Genomic DNA, 26,456 nt, shown 5'->3' on the forward strand with positions numbered 1-26,456 from the left:
CATAGAATGTTCTCGTTGTAAATTTATTCATCGTTATTGCATTTGAAAACAAACTTAATAATTATTTTCCTAACTGCGGTCCACTTCCGGTTAACAGGTCTGCACTGATAAATAGTTGATCTTCCAAAAATAGAAAAGTGCATTTGATATCAGGTGTAAGATTGACTGTTTGACTGATGACCTAACCTATTTCTACAGGTGACTATATATACAACATGAGTGATACAAGGAAAAAGAGATACAGCACAGGCATCCGAATGCGATCAGACAACGGCGAAAATTACCACAGAAACTCGTCTGCTCAAAGTGTTGCATACAACAAAACTGGTCGTAATAATAATTCTCAAAACTCGGTAAGATGATATTAAAGTGAAAAATACATCATTGTTTTTTTAATTTTGTTGATGGTAGTTTTTTGATTGATTTATTTCTACGCATGATGCATGTTTTGTTTGGGCTTGTTTTGAACCTATTCATGTATTGACAATGATTTGTGGATGGCTGATGTTATGGATATGGTCAGCTGCATTTGATTATCAACAATAAAATATCAATACTTTTATATCTTAAATGAGGATTATATGAACTTTTATAATTTGTATTATAAAGCTGATTTTCAACATGTCATTTATACATGTTATATGTGAAGAAGTTACAGATAAAATCATACCATAAAAATCATAATTACCTTTTAAATCAAATCAGAAGCTTTATTTAAAGTCAGCATGTCACCAAACAATAACATAAGCTCCTTGAACTTTTATAACTGACAAAAATAATTGTCATATTGAAATTTTTACAGAAGGGAAACCATGTACATGTTTAAATATTTCATGTATTTGGATTTTACACTAAAAAAATATAAAAGATATATATAAAAGTATAACAAAAGTACCGAACTCCTTGGCAAATTTCAAAAAGGGGAAGTCCATATAAAGTGACAAAATCAAACGCTGTCAATCAACAAAACAAGTGAAAAACAATTGTCATATTGCTGGCTTGGTAGATATTTTCCGAAGAAAATCAGGGGCAGATCCAGCCATTTTTTTATTTTAAAAGGGGCTGGGGGGTTCCAATCGTATGTCCCCATTCAAAAGCATTGATCGCTGTCGTGAATATTTTTGCCTCCAAGAGGTTTGAATACTTAAGAAAAGAATCTGATGGCAAATTATTCACGAAATCAAAGTACAAAATCAATATAATTTATTTACATGGATATTTACGAATATTAAACAAATAAATTAGTACAGCTGACAAAATACAAAATAAAAAACGTTAACCTGTGTGTCACTCAGTGAATTTGGCCCAACCCCAAATATTAACTACATATAAATAACAGTAATAACAATTTTAGCTTAGACAAATTCCTGGACTCTAAAATAACTTTCAATGTAAAAACCTAGATTCTGTTTATTTTCAAGTCACGAACTTCATGGCTTTATGACATAAAATATATAAGAATATAGGTAATAATTAATTACTAAAAATACTAACCTAATATTAATTCTTTATCCAATATTTAACCCAATTTTCTGAAAAGGTGAGGAGCTCAAAGTTTAAAGTCCAAGCTCTGGGCAATCTAAACTTTGCTTACCGTTTTGTTTTTCCTCTGTTGATTGACAACGTAAATCACGCCCTGTTTCCTGCTATGCAAATTGTTTCGCAGAATTACTAGCCGTGAAAACAAAGTAAAACAATAATAACATCTTTAAGTTTCATCATAGGATATAACCTTATCATGCAATTCAGAAATAATTATATACAACTTTACAACGAGCACATACATTCCAATAATAAAAAGTAAAGAGATTAATGTTTTCAAAGAACGATAACTCAAGCGCAAGAGTTCAAGATGTAGATTGGCTGAATTTTCAACACAAACATGAAACTATCATTATGTAAATTGAGTAGTAAATATCCCTTTAAAGTAAGTTTCAAGAATACACCTAAGTTCCACTTTATTTCATTTATCATGTCAGTTAAATATAAAGAGAATCTGATCAAACTGGTTCAAGTGATTAATATTGTGTAAATTCCCCATAAATGAAAAGACTCCCGTCAATTTTACAACAATCGCCAAAAAAAAAGGGGGGGGGGGGTCCAACCCATGGAACCCCCGCCCCCTGGATCTGCCACTGAAAATGATGAGTTAATCCTGGTTTTATAGCTAGTTAAACCTCCCACTATTATGACAGTTGTTTATAATTCCGTTATTTTGACAAAATTGGGTTAGCAAGCCAACCCAAACAGAGATAATCGATTAATGTGACAACAACATGAACAATTGGGATCCAGCAGCCAAAACTGTCATGACTGTGTAAACATATATCACAGACAAACAACACAACTAACTAAAAACTTCAAACAAACATAAGAAGAAATCTAACAAAGACACCAACAAAAAAGGTGTAGTTGATAGTAAATTTTTGATTTGACAATGACGGCAACAAAAAAAGTTTTTGAGGTTTATAGTACATACCATTATTTCTTTTTCTTCACTTCACATTTCTTCATTTACATGTACAGCACTGACCCATTTCCACTTCAAATGTTTTTATACGACCGCAAACAAATTTTTGTGGTCGTATATTGGTATGACGTTGGCGTCGTCGTCGTCGTCCGAAGACACATTGGTTTTCGCACTCTAACTTTAGTTTAAGTGAATGGATCTCTATGAAATTTTACCACAAGGTTCAATACCACAAAAGGAAGGTTGGGATTGATTTTGGGGGTTATGGTACCAACAGTAAAGGAATTAGGGGCCAAAAATAAGCATTTTTGTAACTTCCAGACATAACTTGTGTGTTAGTGTATGGATCTCTCTGACATTGTACCACAAGGTTCCATATCACAAAAGGAATGCTGGGATTGATTTTGGGGGTAATTGCCTCAAAATTTTAGGAATTAGGGGCCAAAAAAGGGGCAAAAAAGAAGCATTTTTCTAGTTTCATGACAATAACTTGTGTGTAAGTGTATGGATCTTTCTGAAATTGTACTACAAGGTTCCATATCACAAAGGGAAAGCTGGAATTGAGTTTGGGGGTAATTGCTGAAACGTTTAGGAATTGGGGGCCAAAAAGGGGCCGAAAATTAGCATTTTTCTAGTTTCCAGACAATAACTTGTGTTCAAGTGTATGGATCTCTCTGAAATTGTACTGCAAGGTACCATACCACAAAGGGATGGCTGGGATTGATGATGGGGGTAATTGCCTCAATATTTTAGGAATTAGGGGCAAAAAACAAGCATTTTTCTAGTTTCAGGACAATAACTTGTGTGTAAGTGTATGGATTTTTCTGAAATTGTACTACAAGGTTCCATATCACAAAGGGAAAGCTGGGTTTGAGTTTGGGGGTAATTGCCCTAAACGTTTAGGAATTTGGGGCCAAAAAGGGGCCAAAAAACACATTTTTCTAGTTTCCAGACAATAACTTGTGTTCAAGTGTATGGATCTCTCTGAAATTGTACTGCAAGGTACCATACCACAAAGGGAAGGCTGGAAATGAGTTTGGGGGTGATGAATCATAAGGGGGTTTAAAAAATTTGGGGGGGGGGATTTTTTTTTTCCTTTTTTTTTTCTTTTAAAATTTTCCATTTTAAGTTGGTTATTTCTGATTTATATTTAAAAGCAAAAAATAATGATATGGTAGGAGATACACACCAAACAGGATGTGTAAATTATTTAAGTATTGTGCAATAGCAAGAAATTTTCAATTGCACAGTATTGCACAATAGCAAGAAATCTTCAATTGCACAGTATTGCGCAATAGCAAGAAATCTTCAATTGCACAGTATTGCGCAATAGCAAGAAATATCCAATAGCACAATATTGCGCAATAGCAAGAAATTGTCAATTGTACAGTATTGCGCAATAGCAAGAAATATTTAATTGCACAGTATTGTGCAAAAGAAGATACTTCGTATAAATTGCTTATTTCTTGACAAATTTCAATGGGGTTTTATTCTTGAATTCTTGGGGTTCTTTAATATGCTGAATCTAACCGTGTATTTAGTTTTTGGATTTTGGGCCCCGTTTTTAAATTGGTCCACATTGAGGTCCAAAGGGTCCAAAATTAAACTTTGTTTGATTTCATCAAAAATTGAATTATTGGGGTTCTTTGATATGCCGAATCTAACCGTGTATTTAGATTCTTAATTTTTGGTTCCGTTTTCTAATTGGTCTACATTAAGGTCCAAAGGGTCCAAAATTAAACTTAGTTTGATTTTAACAAAAATTGAATTCTTAGGGTTCTTTGATATGCTGAATCTAAACATGTATTTAGATTTTTGATTATGGGCCCAGTTTTCAAGTTGGTCCAAATCGGGGTCCAACAATTAAACTTTGTTTGATTTCAACAAAAATTGAATATATGGGGTTCTTTGATATGCTGAATCTAACCATGTATTTAGATTTTTGATTTTTGGGCCCCGTTATCAACTTTGTCCACATTGAGGTCAAAAGGGTCCAAAATTAAACTTTGTTTGATTTCATCAAAAATTGAATTCTTGGGGTTCTTTGATATGCTGAATCTAACCATGTATTTAGATTTTGGATATTGGACCATAATAGGTGAATGTCCAATTTAAAATTTTTAAGTTCTTAGACCACATTCATTCTGTGTCAGAAACCTATGCTGTGTCAAATATTTAATCACAATCCAAATGCAAAGCTGTATCAAGCTTGAATGTTGTGTCCATACTTGCCCCAACTGTTCAGGGTTCGACCTCTGCGGTCGTATCAAGCTGCGCCCTGCGGAGCATTTTATTAAAAGTTGACCCTTAGAATTAGAATTTCTCATGATCATTGTACAGATTTCCATAAGAAAATTTATTACAAACAGCTGGACATATTTTCTTTATCTGTATTAGTACAATGTAGTTATCTTATTGAAGGAGATTTTCTGTTAGCCCCTCCATATAGAATGTACATTTCTCAGTTGCTCCAAAATGTGCATGTGTGCAGTGATGTCTCAGATTTCAATGAGCATAGTATATGGATTCCCACAATGGCAAGTCTCTAGAACCTTTCACCTTGCCCTCCATATTGTATGCCAATTACATTTAAATGAAAAGAGATGTGGAAATACAGTGTGATATATGTCAATGAGACAGCAACCTGACACCAACAACCAAATGACACCTAGAGGGCAACATACAGTTTAACAATAAACAGTAGTCTATACAGTATGCCATGATCTCAATTATCCTGATACAAAAAAATGTGAATAAATTAAATAGAAATAATTAAAGATCAGTCATCAACACCAAATAACAGAAAGCATTAAATATAACATAAGACAACCCCTGACAAGGTTCCTGACAAGGTTCCTGACTGGTCTAGGAACAGGAACATGAATATGTGACAGGGTGAAACTAGGTTTTGTCTTCCCTGTGATGAAAGGGATTCCTGGTTCATAGGTCAAGGTTAAATTTTGGTGATTAGGTCCGTTTCTCAGATGCTATAAAAATAGGTCAGCTATTATCAGTGTATAGAATGGTTGTAAGTTGTACATGTTCATTTAACAGGGTTCATCTGACCATGACCTCATTTTTATGGTTCATTGGTTAAGTTTAAGCAGGCTAGAGATTTATGTGTGTGCACTTGTGTCCCCTCCCTCACCCTTTTTTTAATCTCCATTTTTGCCATAAAATTACTGTTTACTTGTATATTTTTGTCATTGAATCTTTATTTTTTTATTGCATGATTATATTAACAAAACAATCTTTCTTGAACGTTTAACTTGCTCTGGTTAAATATCAATAATTACATGTAAATGTACCTTCAATAAAGATAAGAAGAATAAGGGTACTTTAACACCAAAGGAAACTTTTAGTCAGCATGAACATTTCATGATTGTGTTTACTTTTATAAAAATTACCATTTATTATTGAGAAATTTCATCTATAATCATGTCAATTGATAAATATAAGTAAAATATACACATTGATAAACTACTGGACATTGAGCAACTAACAAGCAATCATTAACATGTTGCTTGTTTAAAATATATATGAAAATCACACATATTTGATTACTTGGTGATCAAACATTTCTAAAAGATAAAAGCAGCATCAAATTAAAATTGCTAAGGGGGAACACAAGACCACATTTAATTTCTTATAAACAAAGCAATTTGTCAAAAATTTGTTATGATTAGGGATTGTCACCTCTTACCTTAATTATAACCAACAAGCAGCAGATAATATCTTATATATATTTTTTTTCTTAGGAACTACAAATCAAGGCCTTCTGAATTTGGAATCATGTGAGCATACTATACCTTGTGATGTATTTTAACATCCAACACTCATGCATCATTGTCCTGTTACCGAACATTAACAGCGGGGGGATCACTAGTGAGCAATTTGCAACAGCTCATAGTTCAACTTGACTTTGACTTATACATTATCCCTTAGAAATTAAGTTTTTTTGTAATAATTGAAAAATATAAACATTATAAATGATTTCATCTTTAGTGTTCCTTTTGTTGAGACATTTTCCTCAGTCTTTACCATGGATTCTACTACATGTATTAAGAGATATATGTTTTGGTATATACTGCCATATTTTACTGCAACGTTACATATATAAACATATGGTTTCGTTTCTAGTTTTATTATGTTGCTCAACTTGTTTGGTTGCTGTCTCGTTATTCCATTCTCCTTTATTTATATAATTATACTCACATGCATACAAAATTTTCATCTTTGAGCCAAATAAAGTGCATTTCTCCCATTCTGAAACAAAAGTCCTTGTCTGCATTTTAAGTCTGTAGGATACTATGTATAATAAATCAGAACAGTTGACGAGTTGTTAAATATTCCCTCATATTTGCTCCATCCTAAATAATTCATGCATTTCAGTTATCTCCTTCTGATAGTAACTTACACATATTTATGTACCAGGAGTATTAAGACAGGTACTGCCAATTGTCAATGGGTTCATGTGCTAGATAATGTTAAGTGTTTTGTAAATACATGATTTATATCATGTGTACTTGGTAAATAAAAGAATGATAAAACAACAGAGGGGACATTGAAGAGAATTTTTATTATATAACAATTTTGGTACATTTTATTTACAGACATCAAATTATCATAGAATGAACAGTTATGATAGAGTTAGAAAAATAGTACAAGAAGAAGGAAGAACGGCTAGAAATCTTGTCATCTACAATGTACCCGTAGAGCAAAGAAGATCAAGCTCAGGTAGGGGTATCAGATAATGTCAAACTTTCTTATAATCTTTGTCAAGTTTGTGATAATTGTAGATCTTTTGAATCTTTTCATAACTTTTGTGAACTCAATGAGATTTGCACTTTTGCATAATGTTTATATTGTTGAAGACTGCATGTTGACCTCCAAATGTTTTTTCCTCTTTTTTTTTGGTTGTGGGTTGCTGTACATGTCTTGACTTAAACCTGAAATCTTCTTTCATTCATAGCATGCCTTTGATTACAGCTAATGTACATGCAGTTGGAATACTTAAACTTGGTTCTAAGCTTAAGTCAAAACTCAAATTCAATAATGATATTCTAGTCTAACCAAATTTGAAGGTAGCAGCAAGAACAACCTTGAACTGGTATGGTACCCTTTATAATTGGAACACATCTAAGTTATGAAATTACTTTGAGGTAAAAACTCCAGAACAAACTATAACAAAAATCATTGGTATTCTTTGCTGCTTGATTGGATCTTGCTGCTCTCCAACTTATGACTTTTGAATCCCCTTTTGTTATTTTCTGCTGCTTGTTAACCATGCATTTACTGAAGTTCTTTTGTAGGTTTGTACAAATTAAGCTGTAATATGCTGTTCACTTTCTGATACTCACCACTGTGTACATATACTTGTCAAGAACGTGATCTTTATGGTTGAGTGGTCTTTATCATTGTACATACATGTAGATCATGTAGGTGCCAATTCTGAGATATTGGTGGAGAACTCTGATTAATTTTACAGAAATTTAGGAATCTCCCTCTGTAGACTGGTTCCCTTACAGGGAGGCCTAATCTACAACTTTTAAGAAAGTAATTTGAAAAAAGTTTGATGAAGCAGTATACATGTTATAAAAGCTGACAAAACAGTGAAAACTGCTGTAAATATATTGTTACATTTACAAAATGTAGTTTACACAAAAGAGAGTACCCAATAGACCACTTTCGAGTTTGTTGCATTTTCGTCAAACCTTTGGTTTTAGTGAACATCGTTCGTGCGTTTAGGGGCATCGTCATATGATGCTATATTGTACGAATTATTCGGCAAATTAAATTCTTATAATTGATAATCAGCACTGTTGTCATTAGGGAATTATGATTAAGTACCTATGGAATAAACATTATTTCTAGTTTATACTGCATAATGATGATCACGAAGACGCTTGATGAACTTTAATAGTGCAGGGATACAGGCGGTCCCCTCTACATGTATCTGGTAAATGATGTCATAAAGGCGCGCATAATGGACGAACTTTTCCGGTGAAGGACATAACTTGAAAGTGGTCTATTCAAACTAACTAAAATTTTATTGTACTTAATTTATTAAATATTTTGATTCAAATGAGTTTTGATTGGTAGAATCTCTTAGAAATTGATTAAACAACTAAATACAAGTAAAAAGTATAATACAGAACAGTGCAATATTGATTCTTCAGTATTTCTTCTTCTATAGAAATTTCATGACCATTTGGAGGAATGCAATAGTTCACACTGTAGTTAGTAGTTTGTCATCTTATTGTACAGGTCACTCAGGACAGGGGTTTAGACTTGCTCTACTCATTTAAGATTATAAAAAGAAACCTGTAAGAGTATTGAACTGATTTCTGAAGATGACTTAATTGTCCTAAAGCTTCTGATTAATTAATTATATGTGCATTATAAACCTACCAGATGAAAGTGAATATTCCCATTACAGTTCCAGTTGAAACACATCAAATGTCAGTAATCAACAGTTTCTCTTCAATATGGAATCTTGTATCACCATCAATATTTAATGGAATTAAAGTACAATTTCCATTTCCTCATTTGAATATGACCTATGACTCCTATTCCAATTTTGAATAATTGTCTTGTATTATTGTTTTGGTCTGTTGAGACTCCTCATGTCCAAATTAGATTACTGTTTACTATTTTTTGTGTATTGATTTACATGGAATACTTATATATAAATGTTAGTAGCCTATCATTAATTGATGATATCCATAAATTCAGTAGAGCAAATAGTCGTTGTTATCCATCATAGAGATTTGTGTTATATGTGGAATTTATTAAGCATTCTTCATGAAAACTATAGGTCAGTCTATTTTTGTATTGATTTTAATTCTGTACATTCAAATGTTTCTGTTTGTTGTATTTCTTGAACTGTAAAGAAGAAGAAACATTATTTTCAAAAATGCATACCAACAGATTAGATTTATATAAAAGTACATGTATGATTATGTATACAAATTAAACAATATTCTCTATTGACAAATTAATAGACAAGGTTTACTGTTGATGTTGCATGTACATGTATGTATCAGTTTATTTCCAATCTTTGCCATATCTGATTGATGAAAAAATGAAATGAAGTATTGTCACCCACTCACAACATCTTAATTTGAGAATAGAAAATGTAGAAACGATTTAATCTTTATCTTGTTTACTAACTTAAACACTTTGAAAAAAATAGGATACATTGTACCAGGAGAGCAATGAAAAACTATATGTCAAGGAACAGATTACACCATGGCTATAAATAGCTGAAGAGCCAAACAACTATCCACAAAATATTATACAAAAAAAATAAAGATTGAGTTACACAAACCTAACCAAGAAAAACTGGGTAAATTAAGTTGTAATTGAAGGGTAAGCACCTCCTGTTTCAGTGGAGCACCCATCTTGTTGCTGAGGACGTTAAAATCTAATGTAGTAATCTCTCATCTGTTGCAAGTGTACATTAATTGTAGTATGGTTATTTTCTTTGTCGTCCTATAGAAATTAGATAATGTTTTGATGTTGTGTCTGTTATCTCAAGATCCCATTTCTCTGCACTTATTTATGGCCCCTGTTATTGTGTGGAAGTGGCATACAAGTTTCCCACTGTATCTGATGCAAGGAAAAATAATGTCAGTCAGGCATGTTTTTTTAAAATTATTACAAATTATATTTTCAGGACAAAGATACCATGGTAGACAGAGAAAGCTTTCACAGAAAGATAATCAACAACAGAGACCCCAAGTTAAACACAGACCATCTTCTTTAGAGGACCAATCATCATATAAGCAAGACCTAACTAGATCTCCAAGATCAGATGGAGGGACCAGAAAGACCGATCGTAGGGCCAGATATTGGAAATTTCTCTTTGACAATCTACAGAGAGCAGTTGATGCTATGTATGAAACATGTGAACAAGATGAAAGTGTGGTAGAATGCAAGGTAGAGTTAATCCCAGATAAGGTTTTGTGTTGAGTAAAAGTTTAGTGAAAGGAAATCAAATTATTTGATTATTTATTGGTCAGTATTAATTAAATGACAGCATGTGTGGCAATGGTTTTCCTTGGCCTTTCAGGCAGCAAAGAATTATGATGGTGTTATCATGGTTATACTTAGTTCTTTCTGATCAGACTTAGGATTCTAAAAAGTTTTATTATGCAGAAAAGCCTTGTTCACCAAGCTGCTACAATTTATAAGAATAAAGAAACATGTGTTTGAGGACACAAATGCCCCTGCTGAAGCTTGCTTTTCAAAGGAAAATGAAAAAACGAAAACACGGAAGGACAGATGGTCAAGGGTTACACTTAATGCCCCCTTCACCTTAAAAATGCCATTGTTGTAGAATGATATTTGAAGTTTTGGTAGAGCATAGTATGATTTACTTGTAAGGTAAAGGAACTATACAGTTTATTGTGTCAATCTCAAAAAAACAAATCAAATATTTCTGGATACTGTGAATTCATTATTATTTTGTGGGATACCATTTTTTGTGGATTTTATGGGTATATGTTAACCACAAATTTATGTTCAATGAAGTACACATTTTCTATAGGCTTGTATGCAGACTTTGGCAAAATCACAAAATAAAATATCCTCAAAATAAAATGCTTCTTCAACCCATGAAAATAAATGAATCCATAGTAAGTAACCTGTAAATATCACACATGACAGGAGATATGGAGTATACATCAATGAGGCAGCAACAACATGAAGTATCCTGTAAATATCACAAATGACAGGAGATATGGAGTATACATCAATGAGGCAGCAACAACATAAAGTAACCTGTAAATATCACAAATGACAGGAGATATGGAATATACATCAATGAGGCAGCAACAACATGAAGTATCCTGTAAATATCACAAATGACAGGAGATATGGAGTATACATCAATGAGGCAGCAACAACATGAAGTATCCTGTAAATATCACAAATGACAGGAGATATGGAGTATACATCAATGAGGCAGCAACAACATTAAGTAACCTGTAAATATCACAAATGACAGGAGATATCGGAGTATACATCAATGAGGCAGCAACAACATAAAGTAACCTGTAAATATCACAAATGACAGGAGATATCGGAGTATACATCAATGAGGCAGCAACAACATAAACCATTTAGATATTAACCTACAGTCTACAGTGTCTTTCAACATACCAAGCTCCAAATCTCACAGATTCAAAACAAGATCTGCTGTAAACAACAATAGTCTTTTGATTGACAAAAAAAAATATCAGATTTTATTAAAGATAATCACTGATGGGTGAGGTTCCTGCCTTTGGATGCTCATTTATATCAATAAAGAATTACATGTTTAACAATTTACATTTTGAACTATAGTATAGGTTGTATGTCTTTTTAAAGTCAGTTTTTTATCCAGTTGTGAAAATGAAACAAGTAATTATTGTCTCTGATATTTTACATGTCATTTGTTAATTACGAAAATAATACTGGACTAATTTCCATTAAAGCAAATTTAAATCAAATTAGCAATAATCTTGTAGTAAAACACAGATGATATCAGAGTAAACTGTATTTTATGTACATTAATTAGCCAATGAATTTCAGGAAGTGATTATGATGCTGGAACAAAGTACCAATGATTTTAAATCTCTAATAGACAGAATGCATCTAATGAAAGCTTATGATGATGCTACAAGAGAGGGTGACAGGTAAGAATATCTACAACACCACTCCCCCTCTAATATTTCAACTTTTATGGTGATATTGGCATTAATTTCATAAAATACACTGATAACCTAATGATTATATTGGCAAAAATTATGTTTGTTATAAGATCTATTGGGTGCCTAACATGAAATACTCATCTAAGAATAAAGTATATGTTATATTCATTTTGAAGAGGTTAAAAGATATTTTTTGAACAAAATGTCCGGACTCTTTCCATTATGATTACAGAATTACCGCTTATAGTTCAATTATTTTGCAGTATAAGCAAACCCTTTATTGTAAATCACTTTGAAAATACAAAGACACAAAACTTTTTATGTTTTAATGTAATTTAATTTGTTTTTAACTGTTTTAATGTTTCAGACCAGCTCCTATAGCTTGGGAAGTAAGAAAGATGTCACCTGGAAAAACTCCACATTCTCAAGTGCCATCTAGAAACTCACCAAGTCCAGCCCAAAGAGTTCTAGAGTTCAATGAACCCAATAAAAGGTATAATCAGTCAACATTAAAAAATCTGTGGCTAAGCAACACAGAAATATCTCTTTTAAGTTTTTGATTTCAGTGCCACTAATACAGTCATTAACCTAGAAAATAATCACAACCAAGGATTTGGAAATGGTCATACTTGTCAGACATGATGAAAATTATGATCCTTCTGGACTGTGTTTTGTCTGAGGGATCACAGGACTTGTCATTATATTATCACTTTGAATTTAATAGACATAATGGTCATGTATGAAATTTTTCGTTGCTTTTTTCTCTAGAACTACAAATCAGAGATTTTTGAAATTTGGTATCAAGCTTCATGTGGACCCGCTATAGAGTTTGGTATGTCTTCACATCCTTCACTCATCAACTCTTGTTTACGGAATACTCACAGTGCAACTTTTTTTCAAGCTTTAAACTTTTGGCAGGCGATCAGGAATATGAAACTTTACTTTGTAGTTTTCCAATTAATTGTATATCATGGTATTCACTCCTTAGAGGCCAATGTTGTTTATATTTCCACCTTCTCTACATACACATTTGTAATATAATTTCTTGACAGATGCATTACCGTCTTTTGATGTGTATAAAACGCACTCATGCATAGTACACACACCCTTTTTCACCCTTGAAAGTTGAGAAAAAAAGTTTCTTCATATGCTTAACATGCAGGGACTTTCTTGGAAAATCCCAACTTGAAACTCGGTAAAATGTGTTCATTGGAAATGATTTCTTTTTCGGAGACAACTTGAACTCCAGTCCTGGTTGATTACAGGATAATGAAAATATTGTTGCAGATTAAATAATTTAGCAAACGATGTTTGATTCTTTATTGTTTCCACGGATGTTTTGATTGAGAACACGGATGTGTTGATTGAGAACAACAGGAAGTGTTAAATCGGGAAATTGTTTAAATGCAAATCGTAGTCGGTGAATCTTTTATAGAATACGGAATCATTACGAATATTCTTAATTACATAATAAATGAATAAATTGTAATATTTATGTTGATAGATTAGTGCTGAAATGAATATTAATCTCTGCTAATTTTATTTATTGTTTGTTGGTATTCATTGAATCGTTTAATCCGGATTATCACACTCTTATTAAATATCAATTAGGAAGTCTAATCGTTGTCAAAACAAATCAATTGACAGATTAATTTTGTTCCTATAATCAAGTCTGTTCAGTTTACGAGATGGCATTGACATGTCTGCAATTATGATTTGTATGAAGGTTTTTTAAAAAAAAATGTTACAAAGTAAAAATGTGTTTAAAATCATCACTTTATTCAACTTTACAATCTTTAAAAGTCACATGACACGTGATCACCTGATACTATGAAAGTAAAAAAACAATGGCAGTCGCTACCATCAAACGGGCTTGTTTCGTTCAATTTTCATACATTTACCTTCTGAATTCCTTGTTAGAACGCATATACAAAGTAAGTTATAAACTCGGGAAACACCTACACTAATTTGGCCATTGACAGAATCCTTCATCTCTAATTTAGATATGATCAAGTGCAACTTCCGGGCGGCAATGCAGAACACAAGAAAAAGCAAAAAACAATTACTAAAGCATTAAAATGATTTTTATTTGCATATAACATTACAAATCCGTTACAAGAAGGTACAAATATAAATTTAGAACGAGACAACAATCACGTTTATACTACGAAAATATTTTAATCCAGACCACCTGGTTTCTTGGTTGGAATTCGGACTGAAAAAAAGTCGAAAGAACAGTGTAGCCATACTTTTTACGCACCCCCTTTTCAGAAATCATTCCCAGGGTAAAAACCCACGTACTATCCACACCTAAAGACGGTATGTGTAATTAATTAAAAAATTTCTTTGAAAAATTCTTCTATACGGTTATAATGAAGCGACAGTGAAGTGATATAAAAGAAGAAATGTAAGAAAAACAAGTCTCAAGAAACATGTGTATTGTTCAATTATATCGATAGACATGAAACTGGAAGTTACCTGTAAATCTTTTGAATATGGTGTTATACCTTAAATAAATTTTATGCTTAATTGTTCTCAATTTGACATTTCGGTCCAGGAAACAGTTGGGCAGACAGAGTGAAAGGGATAGTACCTCCATCTCCCTTGTCACCTAATGAAGAGACACCAAACTTTTCAGAAACTCAAGAGTCTCCTGTATTAACTCTGCCATCACCACCTGTACATCAGAATGGATTGTCTGCTTCTGAGGCAGATACTGATGGCAGTAACACTTTTGAAGGTATGAATCATGTCTTCTGTGTTTGCAAAGTAAATCAGTCCAGAATTTATCAACAACATGGAAAAAACCCTGACAAATGTTGCCCTGTCTAGAAACAGACTTTCCATTAGTTTAAATTACTTGTCCAAACTTAAACAATTTTTTACACAGAATGTATTTATAGTAAGAATTGTAGTTTTAGAAAAGGTTTCAAGAAGAAATACTTATTTGTATGCCAGTGATCATAACTTCATTACAACCTTTCTGTAGGACTTGGCTCATCCAAGTATTTTATTCATTTTTCATTGTCTATAAATTCTTTCTAATCTGTGTGATATTTTCTAATTAATACGTTACATTTGATAACTATTTGATTTCATATCTTTCAGATGATGGTTGGGAAACAGTACAAAGGGGAGGTAAATCTAGATCTAGAAATTCCTTAGAAAATCTTTCAACTGTTGGAAGGCCAGCTAAAGCCATAACAAGAACTCTGTCTGATCCACATGCTCCATTGATCAAGAAAAATAGAGGACATTTCAATACTATGAAAAAATCTTTGTCAGAAGGTAATCAGACTGCACCTAATAAAAGTGCTAGGCATGATAGCGAGAAGGAAAATGAACCAGTCAAAAGTAAAAACGATGCAAGTACTAAGAACAACTCACCAGTGGTAAATAATACCAGCCGTTCTTATAGTGGGACTGTTAAAGGGACCAACACTCAAAGCAAACAGGCTGTGATAAGCAATGCTAAAACTGTAAAGGACACAAAAACAATTAAAGAGAGACCTCAAAGCCTGACAGAATCTAAGGTTATAGCAAAAACTACAAGAAACATAAGTAGTCCAAGAGGTGAAAATGTTAGGAATCTGAGCAGTCCAAGAAGTGATACTGCAAGGAATGTTAGTAGTCCAAGAGGGGAATTGAAAACAACACCAGCAATTGCTGCCAAACCCCCTTCTGGCAGTAAAATGGAGAAGTCTAGAGCAAGTCCACAGACCACTTTGAAAAAAAGTGAAATTGATCCTGTTAAAATTGAAACAAAAGAACTTCGAACAAGAAATATTTCAGAGAGTAAAGATGATACTGAAGAAGACATTAGTCAAATTGAAGATGTAAGTGACAGATATCCTTTATACTGCAGACCCTTATTTAGCAAAATTATGTAAATTAAGTGTTGGCTTTTATTTTGTAGTACTTTAATTAGTCCCTTATCTTTTTGCACGGAAGTCAATGCCTTATCTTTTTGCACTAAAATCAATCCTTTTTCATTTTGCACTAAAATCTGTCCCTGATCATTTGCAAATAGAACTTTTTTGTACAGATATAATGATAGAGATATTGATATTTTTGTAAGAATAATAAATACCTTTTCTATAACCATATATACAATTGAAGGTCACTGTCTTCAGGTCTAGTTAAATCCTCAAAAACTGAACAATTAACAATTTTACCACCAAATTTGATTTATGAATCTTTATTTTTATTTTTAATATACCGGTACAATGCAATTATTAAATGCTTCCAGTTTTGTTTAAAATTTAATCTGGATTTTGTAATAAAATTAGGACCTTAATTTTCTCTCCTTTCACAAATTGCATTTGAGATATTTCCTGACTAAAAAGGTGGTTTTTTTGTGTGTGTTAATTAAAAATTCTTGGAAGGATGTTAATAATTTTGTGTTTCAATTTTTACTATAATTTTTTATAATTCTGTTTAAAATAAGCTTGGGTATATGTCTGAAAATGAATAGTAGTTTGTTTCAGCTCTTTTATTTATGCACGAATCAAACTGGAAGCACTTAAATAATCTGGATTAATTTTAATGGTTTCTTAATTCATGATTTCATGCTCGACATATACCAAATAATTGCAAATGAACTTATGCATGTACTCTTATCATGTACTGGATTTATGGTCAATAATTTATATAATAATAGAAAAAGACATGTATATTTAAACTTAATTTAAAATGTATTTTAGGCTTTAGCATCAGTTATTGATGAGGAGAATGACCTGACTGATGAGTTGGTGAAGGCTCAGGAGCAAGCTCTGGAAAATGTAATACAGGAGGAAGAGTCCTGGCTTAAAGAACTGGCAAAGGAGGAGAATACTGTCATCGATGTGGAAACTGAAACAGAAAGTGAATTGGGGGTTAGTTGTAAGATTTTACATATGGTAAGACATGAAAACTGATTATATAATGTCTCCTGAGGTGGTCTAATCCTTATCAGAAATAAAGACTATCAGTATCGTATTGGATTTTATGAAAAAGGGAGACAACTCTTATATGAAAAATATGAAGATGATATATTTGTTGAGCAACTAAATTTGTTAATAAAAAAAAGAGAATAAAAAAATAGCTGTAGAAATAAACTATATTCTATTTATATATTTATTTTATAATGAATGACCAATCAGAAATACATGCAAATGTTTCTTTGAATTACATTTTTAAAGTCATTTAAATACCAGGTGTAACCACATCGTGCGAAGAAGGTGAGTTTATCACCCTAGGATTCCCAACTTCACAGAGAATTTTATGTTGCCCTCCATTTTCAAATAATTCCCAAATGTCGCTCATGATTTTTGAAAATTTCTCAATCTGAATACACATGATTCTGATATTTGATGAAAAAACATGTTACTACATGAAACCATAATTTCTAATTGAGGCAAATTTATTGCATTATAGATATAGTCCTGTGACAAAATGACTCTGTTTCTTACCGGTCAGCCAGCTTAATTTCAGGGGATTGTGACCTGACAACATAACTTAGTTTCTCAAAGTTGACAATTATTAAAGGCAAGGAAAATAAACTTTTACAGTTGTCATGAAAATTGTTTCTATAGATCTTGATGCTGGGAAATTAAATACATAAAAAGCATTATCCAGATCCCTTAATTCTCCCTGAAGTCTCTATGTTTGGTTTTCACTTCAAATTCTAAAGTGTGGTGACCTGTGAATTACAGTATCTAATGGAATCACCCATTCAGTATTTAAGAATATTTATTTGTTTATTACAGAACACAATGAGTTCATCCTTAGACAATTCGCAACAGACTCTTGACTGGGATTCAATGGTAGCACTGTACGAAGGTATATTTATTTTATGCTTATTTGTAATTTATGTGCAGGTACAAAAATTTGAGGTATTTATAGATGCAAAATAAAAGAAAAATGAAGAAGTTTTAAAATCTATGATGCATTATATTTGCACATATTAAGACAGAGAATACAGAATCAATCATATATTTTCCACTGGTAGGTAAGTGTCTATATATAAAGTCCATGAAACACATTCTTATAATTTCCATTTAATGAAACCAACTTGTTTATTGTTTCACTAAAGGTCTTAAGAGTCAGGACATCTCATTGAATAGGCTCGAACAAGGATATGCAAATATTAGCTAGTTGTTAAATGTACCGATGACTGTACGAAAGCAACCCAAAAATTTTGTTTCTGTATAAAACTATGTATTAACTTTTTAGAGGAGAAGGCCAGTGGAGTTCACAAATCTTGGGGAGATCTTGTAGAAGATGATGAGGATGAAGTAAGAACACCAGGACATGCTGTTCACATGCATGAAAAGCTATCGTCACCTTCTCGTAAAAGGTAGATTACTCTTCTTTCTATTTTAGGCAATAATATGTAAGTTATATTCAGAAATTTCTGCCCTCATTTAGTAATTTTTAATTGTTGAATAATGAAAAACATGCAAGATTAATTATTGAAGTTTCAGGAAATATGCTGTATAAAATAATTGCTATCAAAATTTGATATGTAAGTTTTTATATATTGCAAAACCTATTCAGTTAAAATTTCTTGAATTTACAGAATTATTGTAAATATTTCACAGTTGATATATTGTCTTTTTATGTATATGTCTGATAATATGATGTGTGTTAAACAAAAAATTAAATCTATTTATATCTCTAAAATGTAATTCAAACCCCAGATATCTTGTAAGCGTAAATCATCAAATATCCTACACAATAGTAAGTTTGTTTGTCCTTCTGTCCATTTGTATGTTGGTAAAACAAATATTTCCGTCTCACTTTTCTTAGGTACTTCTGGAAAAAAATTGGGTCAAAAAATTCTCCAGTTTTACTGGACTGAATGATTTCATATATGGTCAGCAGCTTGATATTGATGAGTTGTAACATGTAAGCAATTCTCAAATCTATCAAGACACCTACTAACTGTTTGCTGATACAGTCGACCCTTGATAAGTTGAAGTCGAAGGGAATAGATTCAACCAAGTTCGACTCATCAGAGTTAGTAATACATTGAACAAACGGAAATTTTACCTTGACTGACCAAATACCTCGACTTTCCGAGTTTTCTACATAACAGAGGTTGACAAAACCATGCATTCTTGTTTTTTTATAGATCACCTACAGAATCAAAGAAAAGACATGAAGAAAAACAAGCCAAAGCCCAAGAACAAAGAGAAAAGTTAATGCAAGAAAAAGCTGAAAGACTGAAAGAATTGTCTAAGAAGGTTCATAGTTGTTCATCATTTCAATATGTATGACTGAAAATTTCAAAAATATTTTACTACTGTTGAATTAATAAGGTCACAGATAATAAAAGGACAAAACCATTTAATGAAACAAATTTGCTGGAAAAAAGAAAATAACACTATTAATGATTTAATTGCATGCATCCAATACTCTTATCTGGATTTAGTCTCATCAGGAAAGATCAAAGCCAGAATTTGGAAAGCCATGAATGTATAAATACATTGAATTGTTAGGAGCTATATGACAAAAGGGGACCTAAAAATAATAGCCAAATTCATCTTAGGCCAACTTAACCTTGGGGAGTTGGAACATTATATTATATGCATTATAATTTCAGCTCATGAAGTTGTGAATTACTTTGAGCCATTAAGAAAACTATATTCATGACAACATAACAGTTTGAAAACAAGTTTAATGATTTAAATAAAGTCAGGGAAGCTATTTTTTTTTATCTGCAACTCTTGTTTAACAGTTTTTGTTTTTAAAAAAATATATTAAAAAAAAAAGACTTGAAGCTTGCAAAGGAGTATGCCCGGTAGGACCCCTTTTTGACCCCAAAATATAGCATTTTTACAAATTTGTTGAAAAGTAACCTTTTAGCTCTTTATTGGAAAGTAGAATACTTTTGTTCCATAAATATGGGCTTTTTTTTCAATACAATGCACATACATCAGGTAATAGCATCATAAATTCATGCAAAATTACTGAAATCTTACCAATTGTAGCATTTGTATTAATTTTAAGACGGTTTTTGTCTAAAATGGATGTGGCCGCATTTGTGTTCAGTCTTAATAATATTTAAATATATGTTGTATTTGATGATAATACATAACATATATAAAGGTTGAGACTGAACACGAATGCAGCCAATTCCATTTAAAACAAAAACCATCTGAAAAGTGATGTTTTTATGGCATAGTTGATAGATTTTTCATATTTAAGCTTGAATTTGAGCGTCTTTAATGACCAAATCAGTTCAAATCTTTTATATAAACTAATTGAATCGACTGAAGTAGACACTTAAGTGTTTCTGGAACGGACCTTACAAAAACACAGTTGAAAGTACTTGCACAGTTACTGCTTTGTTGATATAAATGTAGTATTCTCAGACTACATTTCTTCGAAATTTTATAGCTGTAATTTTTAGCCATATTTTCATGCTACCCTTTAATAGATTACCATTGATGTTTATTAAGTGTTAACTTGTCTTTGTACAGGTTGAAGAAGTAAGAGCATTAAAAGATGATTTAATGAACCAGAAGAAAGAAACCATCTTAAGGAAAATGCAGAAAGCTGAAGAAAAAAGAGAAATTCAACTAAAACTGAAAGCACAGAAAGCTCATGAAGAGGAAGCCAAGGTAGATAACATTCAAACTTGCTATAAAACAAATTGAGGAAATCTATATGTGACCTATTTCAGCCTTAATATCCTAATATTGTCCTAAAGCTAATTCATTTATTGAAAGAGATTTAATAATCTTTAAAAATTTTGTGATAGTTTTCCTACACATATATTAAAGTAATTACAAATGACTTTTGTCTCACCTGCGAAAGTGCCTGCGGCGGCAGCGTCAACAATTGTTAGTTTTCTGCTTAAGTTAGTTTGATAGGAACTACTTGTGATAGATCATTGATAATTGATATAAAGTTGCATTACTATCAGTACATATCAGTTTGATGACTATTTCAAACCCTTACCACTAGGTCATGGTCCAGCAACTTTGAATTAATAAGCAATTTTCAATGTTAAGTTTTCTGCTTAAGTTAGTTTGATAGGAACTACTTGTGATAGATCATTGATATTTAATACAAAGTTGCATTACTATCGGTACATATCAGTTTGACGACTACTTCGAGGCCCTCCCCCTAGGTCATGGTCCAGCAACTTTGAATTAATTAGCAATTTTCAATGTTAAGTTTTCTGCTTAAGTTAGTTTGATAGGAACTACTTGTGATAGATCATTGATATTTAATATAAAGTTGCATAACTATCGGAACATATCAGTTTGATGACTACTTCGAGGCCCTCTCCCTAGGTCATGGTCCAGTAACTTTGAATAATTAGCAATTTTCAATGTTAAGTTTTCTGCTTAAGTTAGTTTGATAGGATCTACTTGTGATAGATCAATGATGTTTAATATAAAGTTGTATTACTATCAGTTAGGCGATTATTTTCAGGCCCTGCCTACTAGATAATGGTCCAGCGATTGAATTAATAAATCATGTTGCTGTCCATCAGATTGTCTTTTTATGAATTTTATGCTGACAGGCGAGACAATTATCTGTGTCAACATTTTATTTATAATTATATTCAAAGAAAGAAATTGGAAATCTAACGGATAAAATATTGTTCAGGCATATATAGATTTTATTCTTATTTGCATATCACAGCTGCATATTATTATCTTATTTGCATATTACATATTACTATGACGTCTGATTTAACCCAAGTTGATTCTCTATTTTTTTTATTTCTTTAAATATTTAGATCAAACAGAATTATTTGGTCAATAGATTGATATCTTTCTTTATCATATTTTAGGCAAATGAAATAGCTTTCATAAATACATTAGAAGCCCAGAACAAAAGGCATGAAATAATGTCTAAACACCAAGTCTCAGAAGCAAGGCTGCAAGATATTCAGGTACGTATAAATTAACATTTTGATAGTTTGATCAAAATGACAAATGTCTCTGACAAAAACAGGTTAACAACTTAGTGACTTCTTCTTCAAAACATTTTCTTTCATTGTAAAGTTTGGTGGGAAATAAAGAAGGCAAATTTCCGTTTTTAAGACACCTTGAATTTTGAACAAAGAGATATAAACCTGCCATGAATGAGGAGGGGAGGTACATGTTGATGCATATGTTTGTCTGATAATAATTAAAGTACTGCTTGACCAAATCATTTGAAATTTGACCACAATTTTTAGAGTTATGTCCTTAAGCTATCTTAAAAAATTAAGATGCTTTTTGTTTCTGGATGATTATATAATAAATATTTCACAATATCCTTTTAAGCTTTCACACAATGTCGTGAACCATAGAATGCAAGTAAGTTTTGATTTTGACAGTTGCGTCATTTACATGCAAGAGTTATGCACCTTAATGATCTTAAAAAAAGGGAATTTTTTTTGGCTTTCCAATGAAAACTCGTGCTTCTTGACAGAATCTTTAAATTTTAATGTATTGTCATGGACATAAACTACAATTAATTTGAATTTTGTCCATTTTGGAATTTTTTGATATGGGTTAAGCCCGTAAAATTATTTTAAACTATTTGGATATTTTTATTGGTTTCCAGACAAAAGAAAATTTTTAATTGAAAACAATGTCAAAGACCATATCGTATTATTATAAAAGTTGAAATTTACTGTTGAAACAATAAGCTGCTTGCAGGATATCTCTGATAACTATGTTTTTTTAATTTTAATCCATCAGATGTTAACTAAACATTTGTTTGCCAAATGTTAAGAATCTTGTTAAACTTTTCTGATGTATTTGCTTTGCATTTGAAGAAAAACTGCCAGGGTTGGCCTAATTATAACATCTTGTAAAAATGTATAACAAAAATACTGAACTCCCAGGTAAATTAAAAAAAGGGAAGTCCATAAAAAACTGACAAAATCAAACATTACACTTTATCAACCAATGCAAAAAATAGAAATAATTAGATATGAGCTATTTCCTTTACATAACAAAATATTTAACTGTAAGGTGTATTTTCCAAAAAGTTGAAATTACTCACATGTCTTTGTAGGATAGACCTTGATTTATATTTATAGCAACCAAATACAATTTATAAAATTACCACTTTTGGTAAGATAGATAAACTTTGATACAATATTTATGTTCTTTTTAAAGTGTTATACCTTATTTTTTGGCTTTGAAATAAAATTCAAATGATACTTCTAACAGGAAGAGCGTCAGAGGAAACATGAAGAGAAACTAGCCAAAGAGGCTGCAGTAGAGGAGAGAAGGAAAGCTTTAGAGGCAGAAAAACAAGCAAGGCTAAAGGAGATGGAGGCAAAGAGGAAGCAAAGAGAAAACAGATTTACAGCTCAGCAGCTTGAGAAGGAAAAGGAGAGATTTGATGCACTGAGAGCAAAGGAAAAGTAACTACAAATTATGTCTTTCATGTACATTTTGTCAAACTGGCTGTGATTGATTTTTTAAAGGAAGGGGTTAAAGGTCAGGCTTAAATCATGGCTTGAGTCATTGCAATGCAGATTATTAAACTGTTTAAGCAATTAAATCAAACATAATACTAATAATAATCAAGATAGAACAATGAGCATATTGATATTAGAAAAATATGGCTTAGAAATCAAACTCATGTCAAGGGATCACTGTAAACTCAGAAATCTTTGGTTGCATCTATTATTGTGATTATTAAACCATGGACAAAAACGTGAGATTAACTATTGTGATTTCCAGAGATTTCATTTAGTATTGTTGATTTTCTTTTAGATTGAAATTAAACATATGGTTTTAAACAATATTATTATTAACAGTACTGAAAGATGATATGTATGTTTTAGGGAAAGAGATGAAAGATTGGCAGTACTGAATGCCCAGCATGAAGCTCATATCCAAGAATTACAAAAAAAGATACAACAAAAGGTTATTCTTTATTATTGATAAGATATATATTCCAAAATATGAAGTGAAATAATGTGTTTTATATACATACTTGTAAATGAAGAACCTGTCTGAAAGAGGACTGATGTTATATACCAATTATATTATTTTCCACCTTGTAGAGTTAAATAACCTAATTTGTAATATTGATGCATTAAATTTGAACAACTATAATATTTTTTTTAACCAACTGATCATATTGTTTCAATTTGATATTCTATGCAATGAAATATTAAATTTTCAATTCTTTTGAGATCTTATCTCAAGCATTTTGCAGTAAACAGATAGATAGATGTACACCATTAACTAAAGTGAATGTATTTATTGATATTTTCAACATTTTGTAAAAATATTAAGAACAATAACGAATCAATTGTAATTGCGTGTGAATAGTTACACTGTTATCAATAGAAAAACACTCTTTAACAATAAGTTTTCTGTTCAGCAAAGATTTATAAATATTTTTAAAGATAAATTTGGTAATTTATAGATTTTGGTTTAATCTAGTACTTTTAAGAATTGATAACCAGTATACAAGTAATGACTTCATATTATTTGCACAATTTTCAGTGTATCTGCAACATGGTGTATTCCAGAATTTCACATTTTGTTGATACAGCTCCTTCATAAAATTTAAAATGGCATGGAATAAAAAGCATACATTAAAAATGCTTGATTACTTTTTTATTGAAAATAACACACATTTCCTATTCTTTGACAATTTCGGAAATAAAAGATCATTTTTTGAAGTTCAGTATTTCTTTGGTTTAAATATCACATTTGTTTTTCTTCAATTTTACAGCAAGATGAATCAACCCAAAGACATCAGGAAGCTTTGCAACAGATCCGAGAGAAAGCATTTGAGATGAGTGTGCTGAGACATTCCACAGAGGATCATAATGATGCTCCCACAAGTACACCATATGAGAAAAAGAAATTGTGTACTATTTGTAATGCACTGGTATGTGAATTATTATTTTTTTCTGTGGAATTCTTGGTAACTTTTATAACAGATTCCATGTAAAAATCTTATAGATAGTGAAATGTCCTTGTGACAAAGTATTATTCAATGAAAAGGAAGAATTTGGGACCAAACAGCAAGAAAATAAGCATATCGAAATAAATGTTTTATAAAATTTTTCCTGTAAAAAGAATAAAAATTATGCTGAATTTCAATGTTGCCATTTTTGTTCAACATTTACTTTTTACCATTTATACAACTTTGAAATGATAATAAATACAGTGAATTTGTAAATGTTTATGATGTGTGAATCCACTGTGTAACATTAACAAATAGGTGAGTTTCATAATTAGATACCAGTTTGCTATAAATAATAATTTTAGGTGAATCTCATATGCTATGAACCCAAATATTCCTGATAGTATACTTTTGCTAAATTTTGGTGAATTTCTCTTGTCTGACATTTAACTTCTATGACAATACAGGAAAATTGTGCCTTCTACAGCATATATACTGTAAATTTGGAAATTTTCGAGTGACTACTTTTCACTGTATAGGTCATGTACATTGTACGTCAAAATTTACACCGCAAACATTCTACTTCTTTTCATTCAAATGCATTGTAAAAGCTCTTGAAGCTCGAATTATATTCACAGCGAAAATTTTAACTGTCCCATCTAAGGCCCTAACCATGAACAAAACCTGACACGAAAAATAACCCAATATATGGTATTCATTTATTAAACCTTTACTCAGACATTTAGAAAATATCTTCATTTAAGGTATCATACATTTTTTTTTCTTTGAATTTATAGGGTCAAATATATAAGGTCAAATAACCCCCCAAATTGTTCCTACTCTTGTTACACATTTACCTTCAATTGCCTAATCAAATAGCAAAGTAAAAATACTTACTGTAATTTCAGAAATTATCGCGAGGTTTTTATTAATGCGAATAATGTGACTGTGTGACTAACGCAATAATAAGAACTTGCATTCTGATATATGTTACATATACCTGTATGCAGATTTTGCTGATATCGCAATAATTAATCTCATATTTTTGTCCATGCTTCAAAAATCGCAATGATAAATGATAAATGAACACAATAATTTCTGAATTTACAATACTTAAAAGATAGGAATTGAGAATTTTTAACAACTTAGTGGATGACACCTTCCTATGCCGTACAAAACACATAAAGAAGTTTGTCTTCCATGCAAACCATTAAGATTTGAAAGCGTTTGTACACTTTACTGCTTAGGTTACATACACTAAATAATTGTTTTGAGAAATAAGTATATTAATTTTGCAGATCATATCAGAAGTCTACTTATTGAGCCATCTGAGAGGAAAGAAGCATCAGCAAGCTCTAAAAGACAACAATTCTGGTAGATCTATGTGTAAAGAAGAAATTGTAAGTTTATTATATATTCTTATT

The 26,456-nt window shown here is 31.5% G+C and overlaps 1 protein-coding gene across 1 annotated transcript in view; it reads left to right on the plus strand.

Moving 5' to 3' along the window:
• The first annotated feature begins 66 nt into the window (after window positions 1-66).
• Window positions 67-26,456, plus strand: part of LOC127733471 (S phase cyclin A-associated protein in the endoplasmic reticulum-like) — a 71,374-nt gene continuing 44,984 nt past the window's right edge. Inside the window, exons 1-18 of the mRNA XM_052242826.1 lie at window positions 67-353; window positions 7,084-7,207; window positions 10,149-10,411; window positions 12,047-12,150; window positions 12,533-12,658; window positions 12,934-12,962; window positions 14,723-14,905; window positions 15,274-16,001; window positions 16,869-17,039; window positions 17,913-17,985; window positions 18,379-18,502; window positions 19,280-19,391; window positions 20,631-20,771; window positions 21,956-22,057; window positions 23,331-23,527; window positions 23,954-24,035; window positions 24,856-25,014; window positions 26,331-26,432. Coding sequence (XP_052098786.1) covers window positions 216-353; window positions 7,084-7,207; window positions 10,149-10,411; window positions 12,047-12,150; window positions 12,533-12,658; window positions 12,934-12,962; window positions 14,723-14,905; window positions 15,274-16,001; window positions 16,869-17,039; window positions 17,913-17,985; window positions 18,379-18,502; window positions 19,280-19,391; window positions 20,631-20,771; window positions 21,956-22,057; window positions 23,331-23,527; window positions 23,954-24,035; window positions 24,856-25,014; window positions 26,331-26,432 — 2,958 coding nt within the window. The 5' untranslated portion in view covers window positions 67-215. The remainder of the gene's footprint in view (window positions 354-7,083; window positions 7,208-10,148; window positions 10,412-12,046; window positions 12,151-12,532; window positions 12,659-12,933; window positions 12,963-14,722; window positions 14,906-15,273; window positions 16,002-16,868; window positions 17,040-17,912; window positions 17,986-18,378; window positions 18,503-19,279; window positions 19,392-20,630; window positions 20,772-21,955; window positions 22,058-23,330; window positions 23,528-23,953; window positions 24,036-24,855; window positions 25,015-26,330; window positions 26,433-26,456) is intronic.

The sequence above is a fragment of the Mytilus californianus genome, unplaced genomic scaffold (assembly GCF_021869535.1).
Source record: "Mytilus californianus isolate M0D057914Y unplaced genomic scaffold, xbMytCali1.0.p SCAF_3, whole genome shotgun sequence".
NCBI classification, from domain to species: Eukaryota; Metazoa; Mollusca; class Bivalvia; order Mytilida; family Mytilidae; genus Mytilus; species Mytilus californianus.